Genomic DNA, 15177 nt, shown 5'->3' on the forward strand with positions numbered 1-15177 from the left:
ACTCCATTTCATGTTCTGCATGACTATAAAGTGTGTAAGTATGTATCATGTGTATCGCTCGCGGTTTAGATTCAGCGTTTTTCTTTAACATTTGGTTTCATTTGTATACATCAGAACTGCGTGGTTAGGTTTAGCTTTAATTATTCTTAAAGTATGATGCGTCAGGAGTGACAGCGGCCTCGCTTTTCTTGATGATTGTGTGTGTCACCGTGACGTAGGTGTCAGTATTTGACGCCCTGGGAATTATTAAGCAAATCTTACTCATTTTTCCTGCCTTGACCGTCGTGCGTCTCTTTATCAGTCAGAGCTCACTTCACCTACTCCGGGTGAGTCTGCTGCCCAGAATTTAAAATGTATAGAAAAATATGACCATACAACTCCAGTATGTTCACATTTACACTGAATGTCTGTTAAATCCTGTACAGATTATAAACTCTTACAAACCACTTTTAAAGCGTTACTTGGCCTCAGTCAGTGGAGGATTTAACCCCATGCATGTTTGGGTCTATGATGACCAGTCTTTGCTTTTGTTTCCCCAACTGTGAATCATAACATTAGATGAAATTTATTGTCTTTAAAATCTCTTTTTACTCTTTTATTGCCTTAATTTTTACTTGTAGCAGGTTTTTGTTTATATTTGACTTCTTTATTCCTCATTATTTGTTTATTCACTTTATCATTTCTGCTTTTCTATAATTTAGGTTTTTTTTATTTTGATGTTGTAATATATCTTCTTTTTTTGTAAAAGAACATTTTAACAGTGTTTAGAAACTGCTATCAGTTTATTGCTGTTATCAATGTTTTTTTAATTACAAAACTCATCACACATGCTTCCAGTTGTAATTTTTTTGTCCAGTTGAACTGACAGAGAAAAACTAAAATACTGATTTGTTACACGTAATGGTAAATGTAATAATTATAACCACATTTATTATTCTTAATTAACTGTATCATTTATTAACTGTTGTTATCATAATATATTTATAATTTTTTGATATTTTGATATAAACACATAAATAAAAACAATGGAGGTTTTTAGGTTTGGACCTCAGGAGGACAGATCTATTTATTTGAATTAATTTCTGTAAAAAATAAAGACAACAAAGACAGATTTCATGCTTTAATGTTTTTTTGAAAACTACGACCAGTCAGTCTATAAGGAAGATTTTAAAATAAAGGTGTTTTTCTGGCACTAACAGGGCATTTGGGGAAGGGGATGGTTACATAAACCATTCCCTTAGAGTCTGTCTAAGCTGACTTTACAGAAATGTGTTTAGTTTATTTCTTATTTCAACCACAAAAAAAATCTATGCTTTAATTTTTAAAAATAATTTATTAAAATGCATGTGATTGTCCTTGGAGAGAAAATCAAAAGCAAAGACTCAAAATATTTTGGATGCAGGAGAAAAAGTCTGTGTGTGATTGCCCTACGTGTCACGAGTATCTGCAGTCACAGGATTCGTGAGCTCATCTGTCTGACTGAAAGGCTGCAGTCCGACAGTAAACCCAGTTCTGTTTTAAACAGATTGTGACTTCAGACATCAAAGCAATTAAGATAAACTGTGGTACATGTGTTTGATATTTGTGTCAAGTAACAAACTGTCAGCAAATTTTGAATGCTTTTGCAGATTATTATCAAAGAAGAACAAAGCTTCTGCAGGAGGGCAATGAAAGACCTGGTAGAAGATATAAAGTGGACCTGGAGCTAAGCTTATTAGTCCATATATACATTTCTATATGTTTCTCTGTGTAATTTCTTACAACACATCAATGTTAAGAAGGAAATGCACATAACATTTTAGTACAGATGCAGACATACATAAATCTACTTTATTTACAAGCATCGTTTTTTGTATCTAAATAAATTAGATCACTACAATTATTTTTTCAAGGCTTAACAACTGAGTATATGTAGCATTAACTAAGAATCGATTTATTTAGTTAGTTCTGTTTTTCTATACGTGCATACTAATGAAACAAACCTAAACAAATTAAAAACTGTTCTTAAAGAGTAAATGTTTTCAGTGTGGAGATTGTTTCACAGTCTTTACTGTTTTTTTAAAGATATTATTTTTGGTGGCAGATACTTTTGCATTGTTCATATTATGGAAATGCAGCTGTTAGAGAAACAAATCTGTAGGTGAGTAAGAAGTCGAAATGTAAGAATATAGTTTTGTCTTTTAACATTAAACACTGGGGTAGCAACACAAAGTGAAAACAGCTGATCACAAGCATAACATTTCTGCAAACTCCATTAAGGTCAATGCAAAAAAGAGCACAAAAGCAGTATATATTATATATATAGTAGTATATATCATCAGAGCATCATTGGTAATACATTATCGTGTATAGCTGATTCATCAGGGGCCAGTTTATGTTTCTATGTGTCTGTCTCTTGGTGGTCTGACTGATCTGTAGCTGCATAATCCCACTGAAGTAATCAGAGAATAAAAACTGCAGTATTTCCTCTTAACTGTTTTGGAGGATGTATTAATACGCTGATGAGTAAATTGACTTGTATCCCACCACTGCAGCTCTGACAGGCTGTTCCACTGATCCCCTGTTTTCCTAAAGCGAGTCGTTTCCTCACCTCCAGCCGCCGAGAGCACATCTTCAAAGGGAGGGGTGTGGGGGGGCAGAGACGGAGCACCGGCAGGAGGGGGCGGAGCCTGGAGGGGCTCAAGACGCGCAGCCTATCATAGACTGTGTCACAACTGAGAATGCTGCTTACCTGTGCGCCAAAACTCTGACAGCCTTTCGCCTCACCTGGACCGTCTGCGATGGAGAAAAGCAGATGAAATATGATGAGGATTTTACTTTTCTGCGCGCATTTTTCCAACAAGGGCAAGAGCAGCGGAGCAGAGCCGAGACAGAGTTTACTTCCAGAAGAAACGCACAGCGGCAGCACCTCTGTAGGGCAGACAGGTAAGGCTGTATTTTAACTTTCTGACATCTGCTGCGACCTCCTGTGTGGTACCGTATGTCTGTTATATACAAAAATCACAATGAAGTGTTTTAAGTCTTCATCAGGCTGATGGAAAGTTTTCCAGGCTTCAAGTTAACTGGAGGGTTTTATTTATAAATTGAAAGTCTCAAAATACAACATGTTAGGTAACGTACGCAGGTTACTTACTGGATAAATTCACGTTATAGAGGCTAACCAGCGACTGGCACTTAATTTTAGGTTATGTATTTAGATTTTGGACAATAAACACCAGTGTTAGAAAATAGAAATTCGAGATTGTTAAATTGTTGTTTTACAGCCGTAATTAGATCAGAATATTTCTGCAGGAAGAAAAAAACAACAAGTTGACCCAGTCTTGTATATTAAATAACTAATGTGATGATGAAATAAAAGCATAAAGTATTTGACCTTAAATTTAAGACCAAGATTTCACTTAATAAATTAGAGGGAAATCAAATCAGACTTTAGTCTAATCTCTGTGCCATCAGTCTGTTTTTCCTATTAGAAAATTATTGCCTAACTAAATAAATGATGATACTGTAAATCCCTAATTTCCTGCAATCCAAACTGGGGGATTTTTAAAAAAAAAAAAAATTTTTAAAAAGTATAGAAGAGTGGAAATTAAGTTATAAAAAAAGTTTTTAAAAAATGAAAGATATCTTTCCACGTGAAGCTTGATTAGAGTTTTTTTTTTAAATTAAATTATTTTTACTCTGAAAATGCCAACAGTGCTGAGAAATCAGAGCTTCAGATTAAGATCTTTGTTTGATTAAAGCAGCTGAACCACACTGTAGGTAGAGTGTTACTCAGAAGTGTTGATTTGATTTATTTGACATAGATATTGATGTCATGAAGAATGTAATTGGCAGTTTATTGTTGCAAATGATGAAAGTGCTGCTAATTTAAAGTGTTTGATAGACTTATGACTATTTTAATGTAAAACAAAGCATCATATTTTACTTTACTTTTACTTTACTTTTTACTTTTTTACTTTGTTAAAAGTAAAAACTATTATATCATATACATTTTTTTAAAAGTCCTAAAAAAGGGAGTGGTGGGGGTGAGCTTGAATAATATATTAGTAATTGCACAGTATATGACTACATTTTGCTGGACACTAACTAAGAAGCAGAACAGGTCTGATCTTTTTAAATGATTTAAAATTTCTTTGTCTAATTATTTAAAGTGTATAAAGAGAAGTTTGTGCTGAAGGACAACTTGTGACTGAGAAGATCTGAGAAACAAAACACTTTATAAAGTTTGTCAAAATCACCAAAAATAAAGTACCTTGTCGCTTCTAGTAGAGCGACCAATTCTAAAACCTCGGTGGAGTCACTGTGAAACAGATTTTTGATTGAAAGTACCAACAAAAAAAAAGTGTTGCAGGAAATTAATTTTACGCAACTGAGTATGAATCAGTGTCTCACATGTAAAGCTGTCACTCATATCTAAAGCATCTCTGTGATTAATAACACAGTTAAAGTGCAGAGGGAGAGATTAGCAGCCCCCACATCTCAAGCTTTGCTCACCGCACAACTTGATCCTTCACCCAGGTGTGCAAATCGTCTCGGACTACGGTCGCTGCATCATTGTTTTCACATCTATTTGTACTGATGGGGAACATTCGCTCACGTACGGCCACTCTGCAAAGTTCAAAACATCTGGTGTTGAGAGAAATGTGTTTGAAGCTCATTTTTTATTCACCCTTCTGACAACAGCCGTGACTCCTGCACAAAGGTGGTCTCCTCTCCACCCACGATGTATTTAAACAGGTTAAAACAAACTTCTTCTAAATGTCATTTGACACTGAGCTTGTCTTTCTGGAGTGCCAGGATGTTGTTGTACATCTGGACTGCAGTTAAACTGGACCACTGCTCAGGCCACTACACGAGATTTTAATGTTTGTTTCAACATTGTTTTCTACTAATGGCAAATGTTTTTCTCACATCTGGTCACTCTACAGAGTTCAGAATGTTTTATTTTGAAGTTTGCCATTTATATATTCTCTGCCATAAACATGCACTCCACTCTGCATGTCATGCACTTCTTGCAGGTTAAACCAAACTCCTTGTGAGTGTCAGCGTTACCGTTTTAACTGTGTGGTTCTACGTCTCTGATGAGATGGGAAAGCAGACGGATGGTTGTTAAACTGGATGTGTAAATGCCATCGGGTACTGGAGAAGTCAAACTTTTGTCCCTAAAAGAGTTTTTAACTTTTGTTCTGCAGCTGAACAGCACAAAGTTTAGAAACGTTTAATTTTGATAGACACGTGTTTGAATCATATATTTTATTCCGTCTTCTGAAAACAGATGTGACTCCTGCCACAAATCTGAGCTCCTCTCCATTTATAATGCACCTCATGCAGGTTCAAACAGACTGCTCTAAAAGCCCTCGCACTGAAACTGGTCTTTTTGGAGTATAGACGATGTAACTGTTTGTTCTATATCTCGGATAATATGGGACAACAGATTAAAAGGGACAGCAGATCTTCCACAGGTCTGGAGTCAGACTTTGGACTTTTAATTGTTCGTTTTAACATCTTCTGTGGGCTAAATGCTATTTGACCCACAGTGGAAACAGAATGGCTATTTTACCTGTTTTATCCCCGTGTGGGAGATGAGATGATGGACTTTAAATTTCCAGATTTTTGGTCTAACAGTGTAAACAACAAGATAGTCCGTCAGTCTAGGGGACCTGTAATCTATGGAAGAAGACAGTTTGCAAGGCCCACCACATCTTTTACATGTCTGGAGTCAGACTGTGATCATTACAGGACTTTTTAATGTTTGCTTTAATGCCTTTTGTAAGCATGGCAATCCTTTTCTCACATATCCGCTATAACTGTTTGAAACACATGACATGACCTCCACTCAGACCTCCATTCCCAAACTAGTCTTTTTGGAGTACTAACATTACTGTTTTTACAACTTTATTCTTAAATGTGACAACAGACTTATAGTTAAACCAGGCCTGATGAAAACGTCCAAGATTTGTTGATTCTCAGTTACATTTTCTGAGTAGAAACAATTAGAGAAGCGCTTTCACGCTTTACTCATTTAATTTTGAAAATCACCAGCTGATGGACTAACAGTAGCGAGTTCTGTCTTTCTCGTCACTGCTTCAATCTGCCTCTTGTTTCTCAGTGGCAGGCTCGTAAATTGCGGCTCTGCTGAGTCTTGGTCAGACAGGTTTTATGACCAGAACTCTGTCATTGCTCTGAACCATCCTCCCCCGGGGGCCTCCTCTCACTCCCTCCCCATGCCAGCTGTTCCTCTTAGGAGCCTGCAGTGCTTCCAGCACTTTAGCAAAGAGCTTGATTTGTTTATGTCAGTAAGAGCAGTTTCGTGGAGGGACTGTGCCGCTGTGCCGCCATGTCACATTCTCAAAAAATTACAGAGCAGTATGTAGCTCTGGCTCCAGGCTGACAGGAACTAAATCAGCTGGACCTTTTAAGACAGACGTTTCATGTGGGAATTCCAAACTAATTGCTTTACGATTTCATTGAGACAAGAAAACATCTCTGAGTGGCTTTGGGTGAGCTTTTGAGAAGGAAATGTAGTATGCATGGTTTGACTGTAGTGCTCCAACGTTCAGGATGCACCACACACGCAAAAAACGTGCAGAAAAGACAAGCAAAGGAAAAGGTCTAAAACGGTCTTTTTTGCTCATTGAAAAAATGTCTCTTTATCACTTTTGATATATATTTGTGGATGTTTATTTATAAAATGAATTTTAGCAATGATAAAGAATCTTTAAAAAAAATGTTCTGGATAGGGTTTTGTATCCAGATCAACTCCAAAAACAAATTCCTCTGAACTCAGGCTGAAAATTGTCATACTAACTTGTAATCCTGCTAACACACAATCTGAACCAATCACACGGAGTCTTTAGTAGAGTTAAAAAGTGCAGAAATAAGAAATCATACATAAAAATAAAGAAAAGAGAAAAGAAAAGTAAGGACTCAATCACACTTTACCTTTACCTGCACTCTGGAACAGCTACCTAACCCACCTGTCGAAAAAATTCATTTGCAGGTGTCTAAACGCTTAATAATTTAGACTTTACTCTGGACTATTTGAAGCGTACGATGCAGCCTGTTACCAGCATTCACAGCTGTGTCAGTGCAAGTGTAGTTACATCTACATCAGGTTACAGCTACGGCTATGAAATAAGTTATAGCTTAGTGTTTCAGTAGAGTTTGCAGTTATGACGTACCTACAGAAAAAATCCACTATAATGCTGAGTAAATAAAATAAAAGTAAATAATATAAAAGATTTCACATAAAATATAATGAATACAAATATTTGGTAACATCTAAAAAATACCATGTAAGTGTGACTGAAATATCTACTATGATGTACGACTCAACTTCTAACCACTGAAGCATCCTCGGTGGTTGAAATTAGGTCAAATTCAGATCTTCGTAAGAGCCAGAAAAGATGACTTTTAAACCAAATTTAGATGTAAAGTGACGTCTTTTTAAAGCAGGGGTAAGGAACTCCAGGCCTCAAGTGCCGGTGTCCTGCAGGTTTTAGATATCACCCTGGGTCAACTCACCTGAATGATTAATGATTAGTTCATTACCAAACCTCTGGAGAAATCCAAGACATGTTGAGGAGGTAATTTAGCCATTTAAATCATATCAGCTGTGTTGGATCGAGGACATGTCTAAAACCTGTGGGACACTGGCCCTTGAGGCCTGGAATTCCCCCACCTCTGTTTTAAAGGCTAAAAAAATCACAAAATAAGAAAATCACAGTCACAGAATAATGTGGAGGAGTAACTCAGGGGATACTTCACTGTCGGCAAGCCCAGCTTCACCTACTTGCTACATCTGATGCCAGTTCGACCTGCTGCTAATTGATCTGCGCATCAGACTGGATGTCCATGAAGCTCGTGTTTTCACACAACCTGTCAGATATCACCAAATGATCTCCAGACTGCCATACCAGCCTCTACAGCTTCAGACTACTTTATTGTTTCCTGCTGTAAAGATAATTACAGATGTTCATGGTTGAGTTGAGGTGGGTGGGGGTTAGTGGAAGTCAACAAGATCATCTTGGGCCAAGGACAAACCTCACAGGCTGGTAGCTTCTTGTCAAAGCTTCCACAGACTTGTCCACCTTTAACAAGCTTTGTGTCACCTGGAAATCTGAGCCCATCCCACTGACGCTGCTGCGGTTTGCATTCCTGGAGCGTGTTGGGCGCAGGATGCTATTTCAGCGCGTGTGCCTGTGATTATGGACGTAAAGTAATTGTTCTCATTTTGTCGTCGACTCCCATTCTCAGGCTCATGAATGTCGTCAGTCTGTAACTGTTGATGCTTTCTGCCTCCGGTGTGTAAGGGGCAGGGCGCTTCACGGGTCTCGCCTGGAGAGCTGTTGTTGTAAATCATGTGTGATTCATAAAAAAAACTGGTTCTCCTGTCTGCCAGGTTTCATCTCCAAAACCTCAGAGACGTACAAATAGACCTTGGCCTGCAGCCATACCTCCCTGGAACTTCTTCCTTTACCAAACTGCTCTCCTGTCAACACCCCCCTCCGCTCTCGTCCCTCCCCCCATCTAACCATCATTATCCTCCCCCCAGCGCTGCCTCAGTGCAGGCCGATGATGTTGTTTTCTTTGTACTTGTCTTTGACCGTCCTCCATGGGAAGTACCTGGCAGCGGATGCACGTAGCAGGCCTCTGCCTGGACACGTCCGGCTCCCCCCTCTCCTCCGTCTCCACGGCCATGCAGCGTGAGAACTGCAGTATCCATGGCGACGAAGGGGGTGTGCTTAGGGTTGGTTATTTAAATGTTGTAGACAGGCGGATTTAGGCCTGAACGTCAGCTCTTCAGAGGTTCAGAAACACACATACACACAATATGACAAACAGAAAAATGGTTTCCAACAACTCGGGAATATTCTGAAGGTCAAAGAAATGTTACAGAAGAAGTTACTCTTGCTTTTATTTCCTCCTTAGCGAGCTGTTGAGCTGTTAAGTTTAGCTCAGCTTTAGACTGCAAAACTCTGCAGCCTGACTTCTGATAAAAACCACACGCTCTTCTTACATTACCCGGTTTTGGCCTCCTTGCACTGGTTGCTAATTTAATTTTCAGTCCATTTTAAAATTCTGCTCATGACTTACAAGGCTTTACTTTTTCAAGCGCCTGAGTTTATTGATGAAGTTTTAATTTCTCATTACCCTCTTTGTTCTGCTGGGTTCCCACCACCATCTGGTCAACCAGTCAACCATTACGTTTCATTACATTTTTCCTGGTTGGGCATCCAGGTAAAGGTCTGAGCGTGTCCTGGTAATTTAGCTCTGGACCTGTCTGCTTTTACGTTATCCTAACGTCATCCTTAAGACACAGTTTTACAGACTTCATGTCTCAAACTTTTTTAGAAATAGACTTAAAATAAATCTTAATTTTGTGCTTCCTGTCCGAGCAGAAAAGGTTTTTGGATTGGTTTATTTTTTAACAGAGGTGGGGCTTTTGACCTGATTTGAAAGTGATTAACATATGGAGTCTTTTTTCAAATCCAGATCCAGGAATTTTTGGACAGATTGATTAGAATTGTGTGAAGGAAGAACAATTGTATCCTCGTTGCTCAACAAGTTTTACGTTTGACCTTTTTGTTATTGTTAGAACGTTAAAACAGCAGAAGTTGAATCCTCTCCCAGCTTTTTTGGAGTCAAACCCTATGTTTAGTCAGGTCTCACTCTTTTGGGAACGGCCTGAAAAGGTCAGACTCGGTGGAGCCTGCTGCATCACAATGACGTGTTTTCTATCTGTTTGACACAGGTTGTTTTTTTCCTCTCTGAAGGGCGTCAAAAGCAGCCAGGCTGCTTTTAATAGTGCTTTCAATTTTCTTTAGAAGGCTAAAAGAAAACTCATAAAGATATTTAGTATAGAAATGCTTGATAGGAATGAGAAATGCTCATTCCTGTCAAGCATTTCAATAATAAATGTCTCCATATTTTAGACTTCTCGTTTGTGTCTCCTGAAAAATAAACTTGGTCTCGTTAGTACTTCCATAACAGTCTTCTCTTTCTTTCTGCAGGTTTTTAATGCGTCACCATCCTGTCATGTGGTAATCATCTCAGCGTAACCCAAAAGACACTGAACAACACTTTGAGCAGGTGACCTCATCCACAGATTTGCACCTGCACGAGCTGCTCACATGGCCCACCCATACGAGCCCTGGTTACGGACAGCACCACCTAGTGGCAGCTCAGACGACATGAACATCGCTTCCTGGTGGGACCTTCACAGAGACGTCCAAGCAGGCAGTTGGATAGACCTACAGACGGGTCAAGGTGTGGGCCTGCCTTCAGTGAATCCAGGCGGCTCCATGGGTTTGCAGCCTTCTCTGGGGCCCTATGGCTCTGACCCACAGCTGTGCACCCTACCCCCGGCTCAGCACGCTCCACCCTCGCAACCATCCCATCTCTTCCCCCAGGACGGCTTCAAGATGGAGCCACTGGCCCCTGAAATGCTGCAGCAAGAAACCTTCTCAATGGAGGAACCTCAGGAGACGTCTGTGTCAGCTCGCCCCAAGCCCCAGCGCCGCTCTTCTTCCAGAGGCGGCAGCCAGGCTGTGTGCCGCTGCCCTAATTGCGTCCACGCTGAGCAGATGGGCCAGAGCACTGACGACAGCAGGAGGAAGCATATGCACAATTGCCACATCCCCGGCTGTGGCAAAGCCTACGCCAAGACCTCCCATCTGAAGGCTCACCTGCGCTGGCACAGCGGAGACCGGCCGTTCGTCTGCAACTGGCTGTTCTGTGGCAAGAGGTTCACGCGCTCTGATGAACTGCAGCGACACCTACAGACGCACACTGGAGCCAAGAAGTTCAGCTGCGCATTATGTCCCAGAGTGTTCATGCGCAACGACCACCTGGCCAAGCACATGCGCACCCATGAGTCCCCGCCAGGACAAGGGGAGGACAGGCTAAACGGAGATGGGAGGGGGGATAAGAGCTTTGATGCATCGACACCTCCCCAGTCGTCCGCAAACGTGTCTGACAGCACAGATCCTCCACTGAAGCTGAAGTGTGAGACAGACGCCTCCGTCTCCAGCGTGACGGGGCAGTCAGGCTAGCTGCGCCGCGTTCAGTTAAAGGGTTGCCATCACCTCACAGAGGTGTCATAGTTTCACGATAGATTAGAGAGTAGAAGGAAGGTATGAACACTCTTTCACTGATGAACACTGGATGGAACAAAAAATATGTATGTGTGATCCTGTGAATTTATCACACAAATGTGATAAACCGTGATGTCACGGCACGCTGAAAAGCAGGAATCCTATTGATCTTGTGTGTAAACCTTTCGTCTGTGACTACTAAAGGTGAAAGGTGGCGAAGGAGGCGACGGAGCTGAAGCTGCAGCTTGTTGCTGGACTTCGATTGCTGCTAGCGCTACAGCCACCAGTAGCCCAAGAGACTGACCTGAGTTCATGAGAAGGTGGTTGGGTAACTTGTTTACAATCAGATCAAATGTGTAACTGGAAGAAAAGAGCATTAAGTTTAACAGTTTCAAGGAAAGCAGACAGTAATATTGATATTTTCCTTATGTTCAGACTGTTACCACATGTGTGTGTAGCCTACTGTACTGGAAGAAGATGTAGGTTAGCAGCCATTTGAATGGGTGAAAGTGCAGAAGACCAAAGAGTGTGACAATAATTAAAATGGTCTGTAATTCAAAGGAAATACAACTTTAATGTTGTACTATGGCCAAAATAAGGCTGGTGATAATATAATATAATATAATATAATATAATATAATATAATATAATATAATATAATATAATATAATATAATATAGAAAATTATGCACTACAATGGCTAGTGTTTACCGAAAATACTGTGTTTATGTCACTGCCATAGTGGCACTTATTAACACACAGTAGGAGAATGTGAAGAGGTGTTCCACTGGGAGCGCAACAAAGAAAAAAACTACTACAGTGATGTGAAAAACTCACAAGGACGGAGGCTGAATGGCAGGCGGACGGGAAATGCCGGCTGGTGAAATGAAGCCCGGTTTCTGTCGAGACACGCCGATGAGAGAAGTCACATCTGGCAGCAAGACAAACACAACTCCACAGATCAGCCCTGTCAACACGACAGGCTTGCACAGAGAAATACTCCTTCTGCTACATCTGCCATTTAAGGTTACGGATAGAGCTGATGTTCTTACTTTTTTATGAGTTGTGGCTAAAACACAACCAAACCGTGGCCCCAACATTAAATGGGTCACTGACGACGACTGCTAAGAGGTTAATCCGGAGCCCGATGCAGTCCCGCCGTTTAAAGCTGCATTTAACTGCAGCTTTTGTAACAATGGCTCAAATGTGTAATGTGAAAGAGCTCACTTGATGAGTCACCACTCATTCATCTCATCTGTACTCTATGTTTTAGCATCTTTTAGGTCATTGTTTTGATTTATCTGCTCTCACCTTTACTGTTGTTTCAGCTTCACCCATGAATCATGCTTCCAGCTCACTGCTGCCTCTAAACAGAGAGAGTGAGCAACTCGCTGCAAAACATAAAACTACAAAACTTTATTTTATTTTATTTTAATAAAAGGGAGTCAATATTAAACTCACAATATTCAAGGGACAAAAAATACACTATATGGATAAAAGTACTGGGCCACCTACACATTGCATCTGCAGGAGTAAACTCGTGCCACGAAGCTCCCGATGTACAGTTTTTGTGCTGACGTTAATGCCAAAGGATGTTTGGAGTTACGGACTCACTGGAGCGTTCAGTTTTTTTCAGTGTCTGTAAAAGCAGCCTGCCTGTCGTGGTGCTTGATGTTACACAGCTGTGCCAATGCAACTGAAAAAGGTTAAGACGTGCAGCTCAATACTTTTACAAATATAGGGTATAATTCTAAAAATCAAATACAGCTTTAAAATACACCAGCATTTACTGGTTTTCCTGCTACCCCCAAGTGGCCAAAATTAAAATAACACAAAAGAAAATCTTTTAAAAAAAAACAAAAAAACAAACATTTTTTTAAAAGCATAAAGATGGACTTTGCCACCGTGATAAAGTAATGGTTTTGCACTCATTTTTAAGGTGAAATTAGCACCATGTTGTTTTTTGTTTTGTTTTCGTTTTTTTGTTTGTTTGTTTTTTAGCTAGAAGTAACCGTGTATGGATAAAAGGGCGGAGTGCTAAGTTATCAGCAAACTGTAAAGCTCACGTGTCAGTCAACACAGCTGCACCATTAACTTAATTAAACAAGTAGATGAGTTCTATAAACACATTTTTTTTTTATGAAAAGAGAGAAAAAAACACTTTTGGAGTCCCTCAGGTGGACATTAGAGGTACTGCATTTTTGCCTTTTCCATGTTGGCTTTGTGTTTCAGCTCTGGAGGCTCCCCCTATTGTTTTTCACACAGATATTCCACCTTGAGGCTGTCAGGTGACACCCCCGTCGTTATGACGCCTTTGCTTGTTCACACTGAACCACAGCGGGTCAGTGTGGTTAAACACAGACCGGCTTAATCAGAGGGCCATGACGTCTTATGTGTCCCAGCGAGTTTTCGGAAGGGCTGGCGCCACATTCCAGCATTTGACACTTGATGAGTGTGCTGTTAGGCAGTGTTACGGTAGATGGTTGATAACTGCTCACCTTCTCAATAAAGGTGCTACAAACACACAATGACACACCTCTCATGGGTTTTCTGTTCCAAACTGGACCGACAAGGTTGCTTATTTGAGAACTTGTGTGCCTTTGTTTTATATTAAAGAAAAAAGTGTTCTAGACCTCAGCTTATTGCAAATGAGGAGCAACCAATGCAGTGCAGCATCTCTCAAAACACAAGCGGCCTACACTAGAATATGTTGCACAGGAAGGGTGGAAATAGTGGATCGTGTGGACCCAGGTTCACACTGATTCATGATTACTGTCTGCCGGCTTGAACGTGAAAGCCCTCTGGTTCACTTTTGCACCTTTAACACAGAAGGTGTCCTCATACTTGAATCTCCCTGCTGTGAACAGGCAGTACATAAAAGAGGTGGAACATGACGGTCATAAATGTCATAAATATGTAAAAGAAAATGTCAAAATGGCTCAAAATGTTCACGCTGTCATCACATACATCATCTGACAGAGGGGTACACTGCTGGATTTCCTCATTGAGTGGCTTCATATAGTTCTTCCAAATGTTTCCTGCCCCCATTTCCATTTCAATAAGAGCTGCTGCAGTTTTGTTTTCATTTTCAGAGACACATCATTTACCAGAACACGTTGTTGAAACACGAGCACCGTTCGACTCCTTTTTTCTGCAGCGTTGACATGGAGAGAAAGGCTGCGCCGGCAGACCAGCAGCAGGAAGAGCTTTGGTTACTTGTTTTGGGTAGTTTTCATAATCGATATTGTATGATTGGTAGTTGTGTAGCAAGCAGTGCGAGCAGCTTTACAGTGTAAAACACTTTTAGGATGTATGTAAACCGTCATAGACGTTAGGCAGATTTTTATATATTAGAGAGCTTGAATTACTGGAGGCTCACAGTTGCTGTATTAATGTATAGAAAATAACAAATGAAAGACAATGCTTAAACATTAGTCAATTATTGTGTATTGACTATTATTATTATTAATAATAATAATAGTAATAATTTCTGAGTTCTTTCCTTTTATGGACAACATTTTGAATTGGTTACTGTAGTAAATGTAGTAGTTGTGGAGACTGTAATAAAATAAGTTCAAAAACTTTTAATAAGTTAAATATCTTGGTGTAATAACGTATTTAATCTATTATTGCCCTTTATTAAATAAAGATATATGTATATATTCTGTGTTCATGTTTAACTTTTATTTATAGGAGGCAGAATTTCTGAATTTCTTTTCGTTTTAATTTGCACTCAATTAATAAGAGACAAATAATAATAATAATAATGCTCTCACTTGTTCCACTGCTTGTTAATGCAAATATCTAATCAGCCATTCACACAATAACAACTCAGTGCATTTAGACATGTAGACATTGTGACGACAACCTACTGAGGTTCAAACCGAGCATCAGAATGGGGAAGAAAGGGGATTTAAATGACTTTGATTGTGGTATGGTTGTTGGTGCCAGACGGACTTATCTGAGTATTTCACAAACTGCTGATCCGCTGGGATTTCACACACAACCATCTCTGGGTTCATAAAGAATAGAGAAAATATCCAGTGAGCGCAGTTGTCCGGGTGAAAATTCCTTGTTTATT

At 39.9% G+C, this 15177-nt stretch overlaps 1 protein-coding gene across 1 annotated transcript; it reads left to right on the forward strand.

The window, feature by feature from the left end:
* The first annotated feature begins 2715 nt into the window (after positions 1 to 2715).
* sp6 (Sp6 transcription factor) lies at positions 2716 to 14758 on the forward strand. Its single transcript, XM_004538739.4, has 2 exons — positions 2716 to 2925; positions 10014 to 14758. The coding sequence occupies exon 2, from the start codon at positions 10134 to 10136 to the stop codon at positions 11052 to 11054; it is 921 nt and encodes a 306-aa protein (XP_004538796.1). The 5' UTR covers positions 2716 to 2925; positions 10014 to 10133; the 3' UTR covers positions 11055 to 14758.
* Positions 14759 to 15177: the final 419 nt, after the last annotated feature.

Source organism: Maylandia zebra, linkage group LG6, assembly GCF_041146795.1.
Source record: "Maylandia zebra isolate NMK-2024a linkage group LG6, Mzebra_GT3a, whole genome shotgun sequence".
NCBI lineage: Eukaryota > Metazoa > Chordata > Actinopteri > Cichliformes > Cichlidae > Maylandia > Maylandia zebra.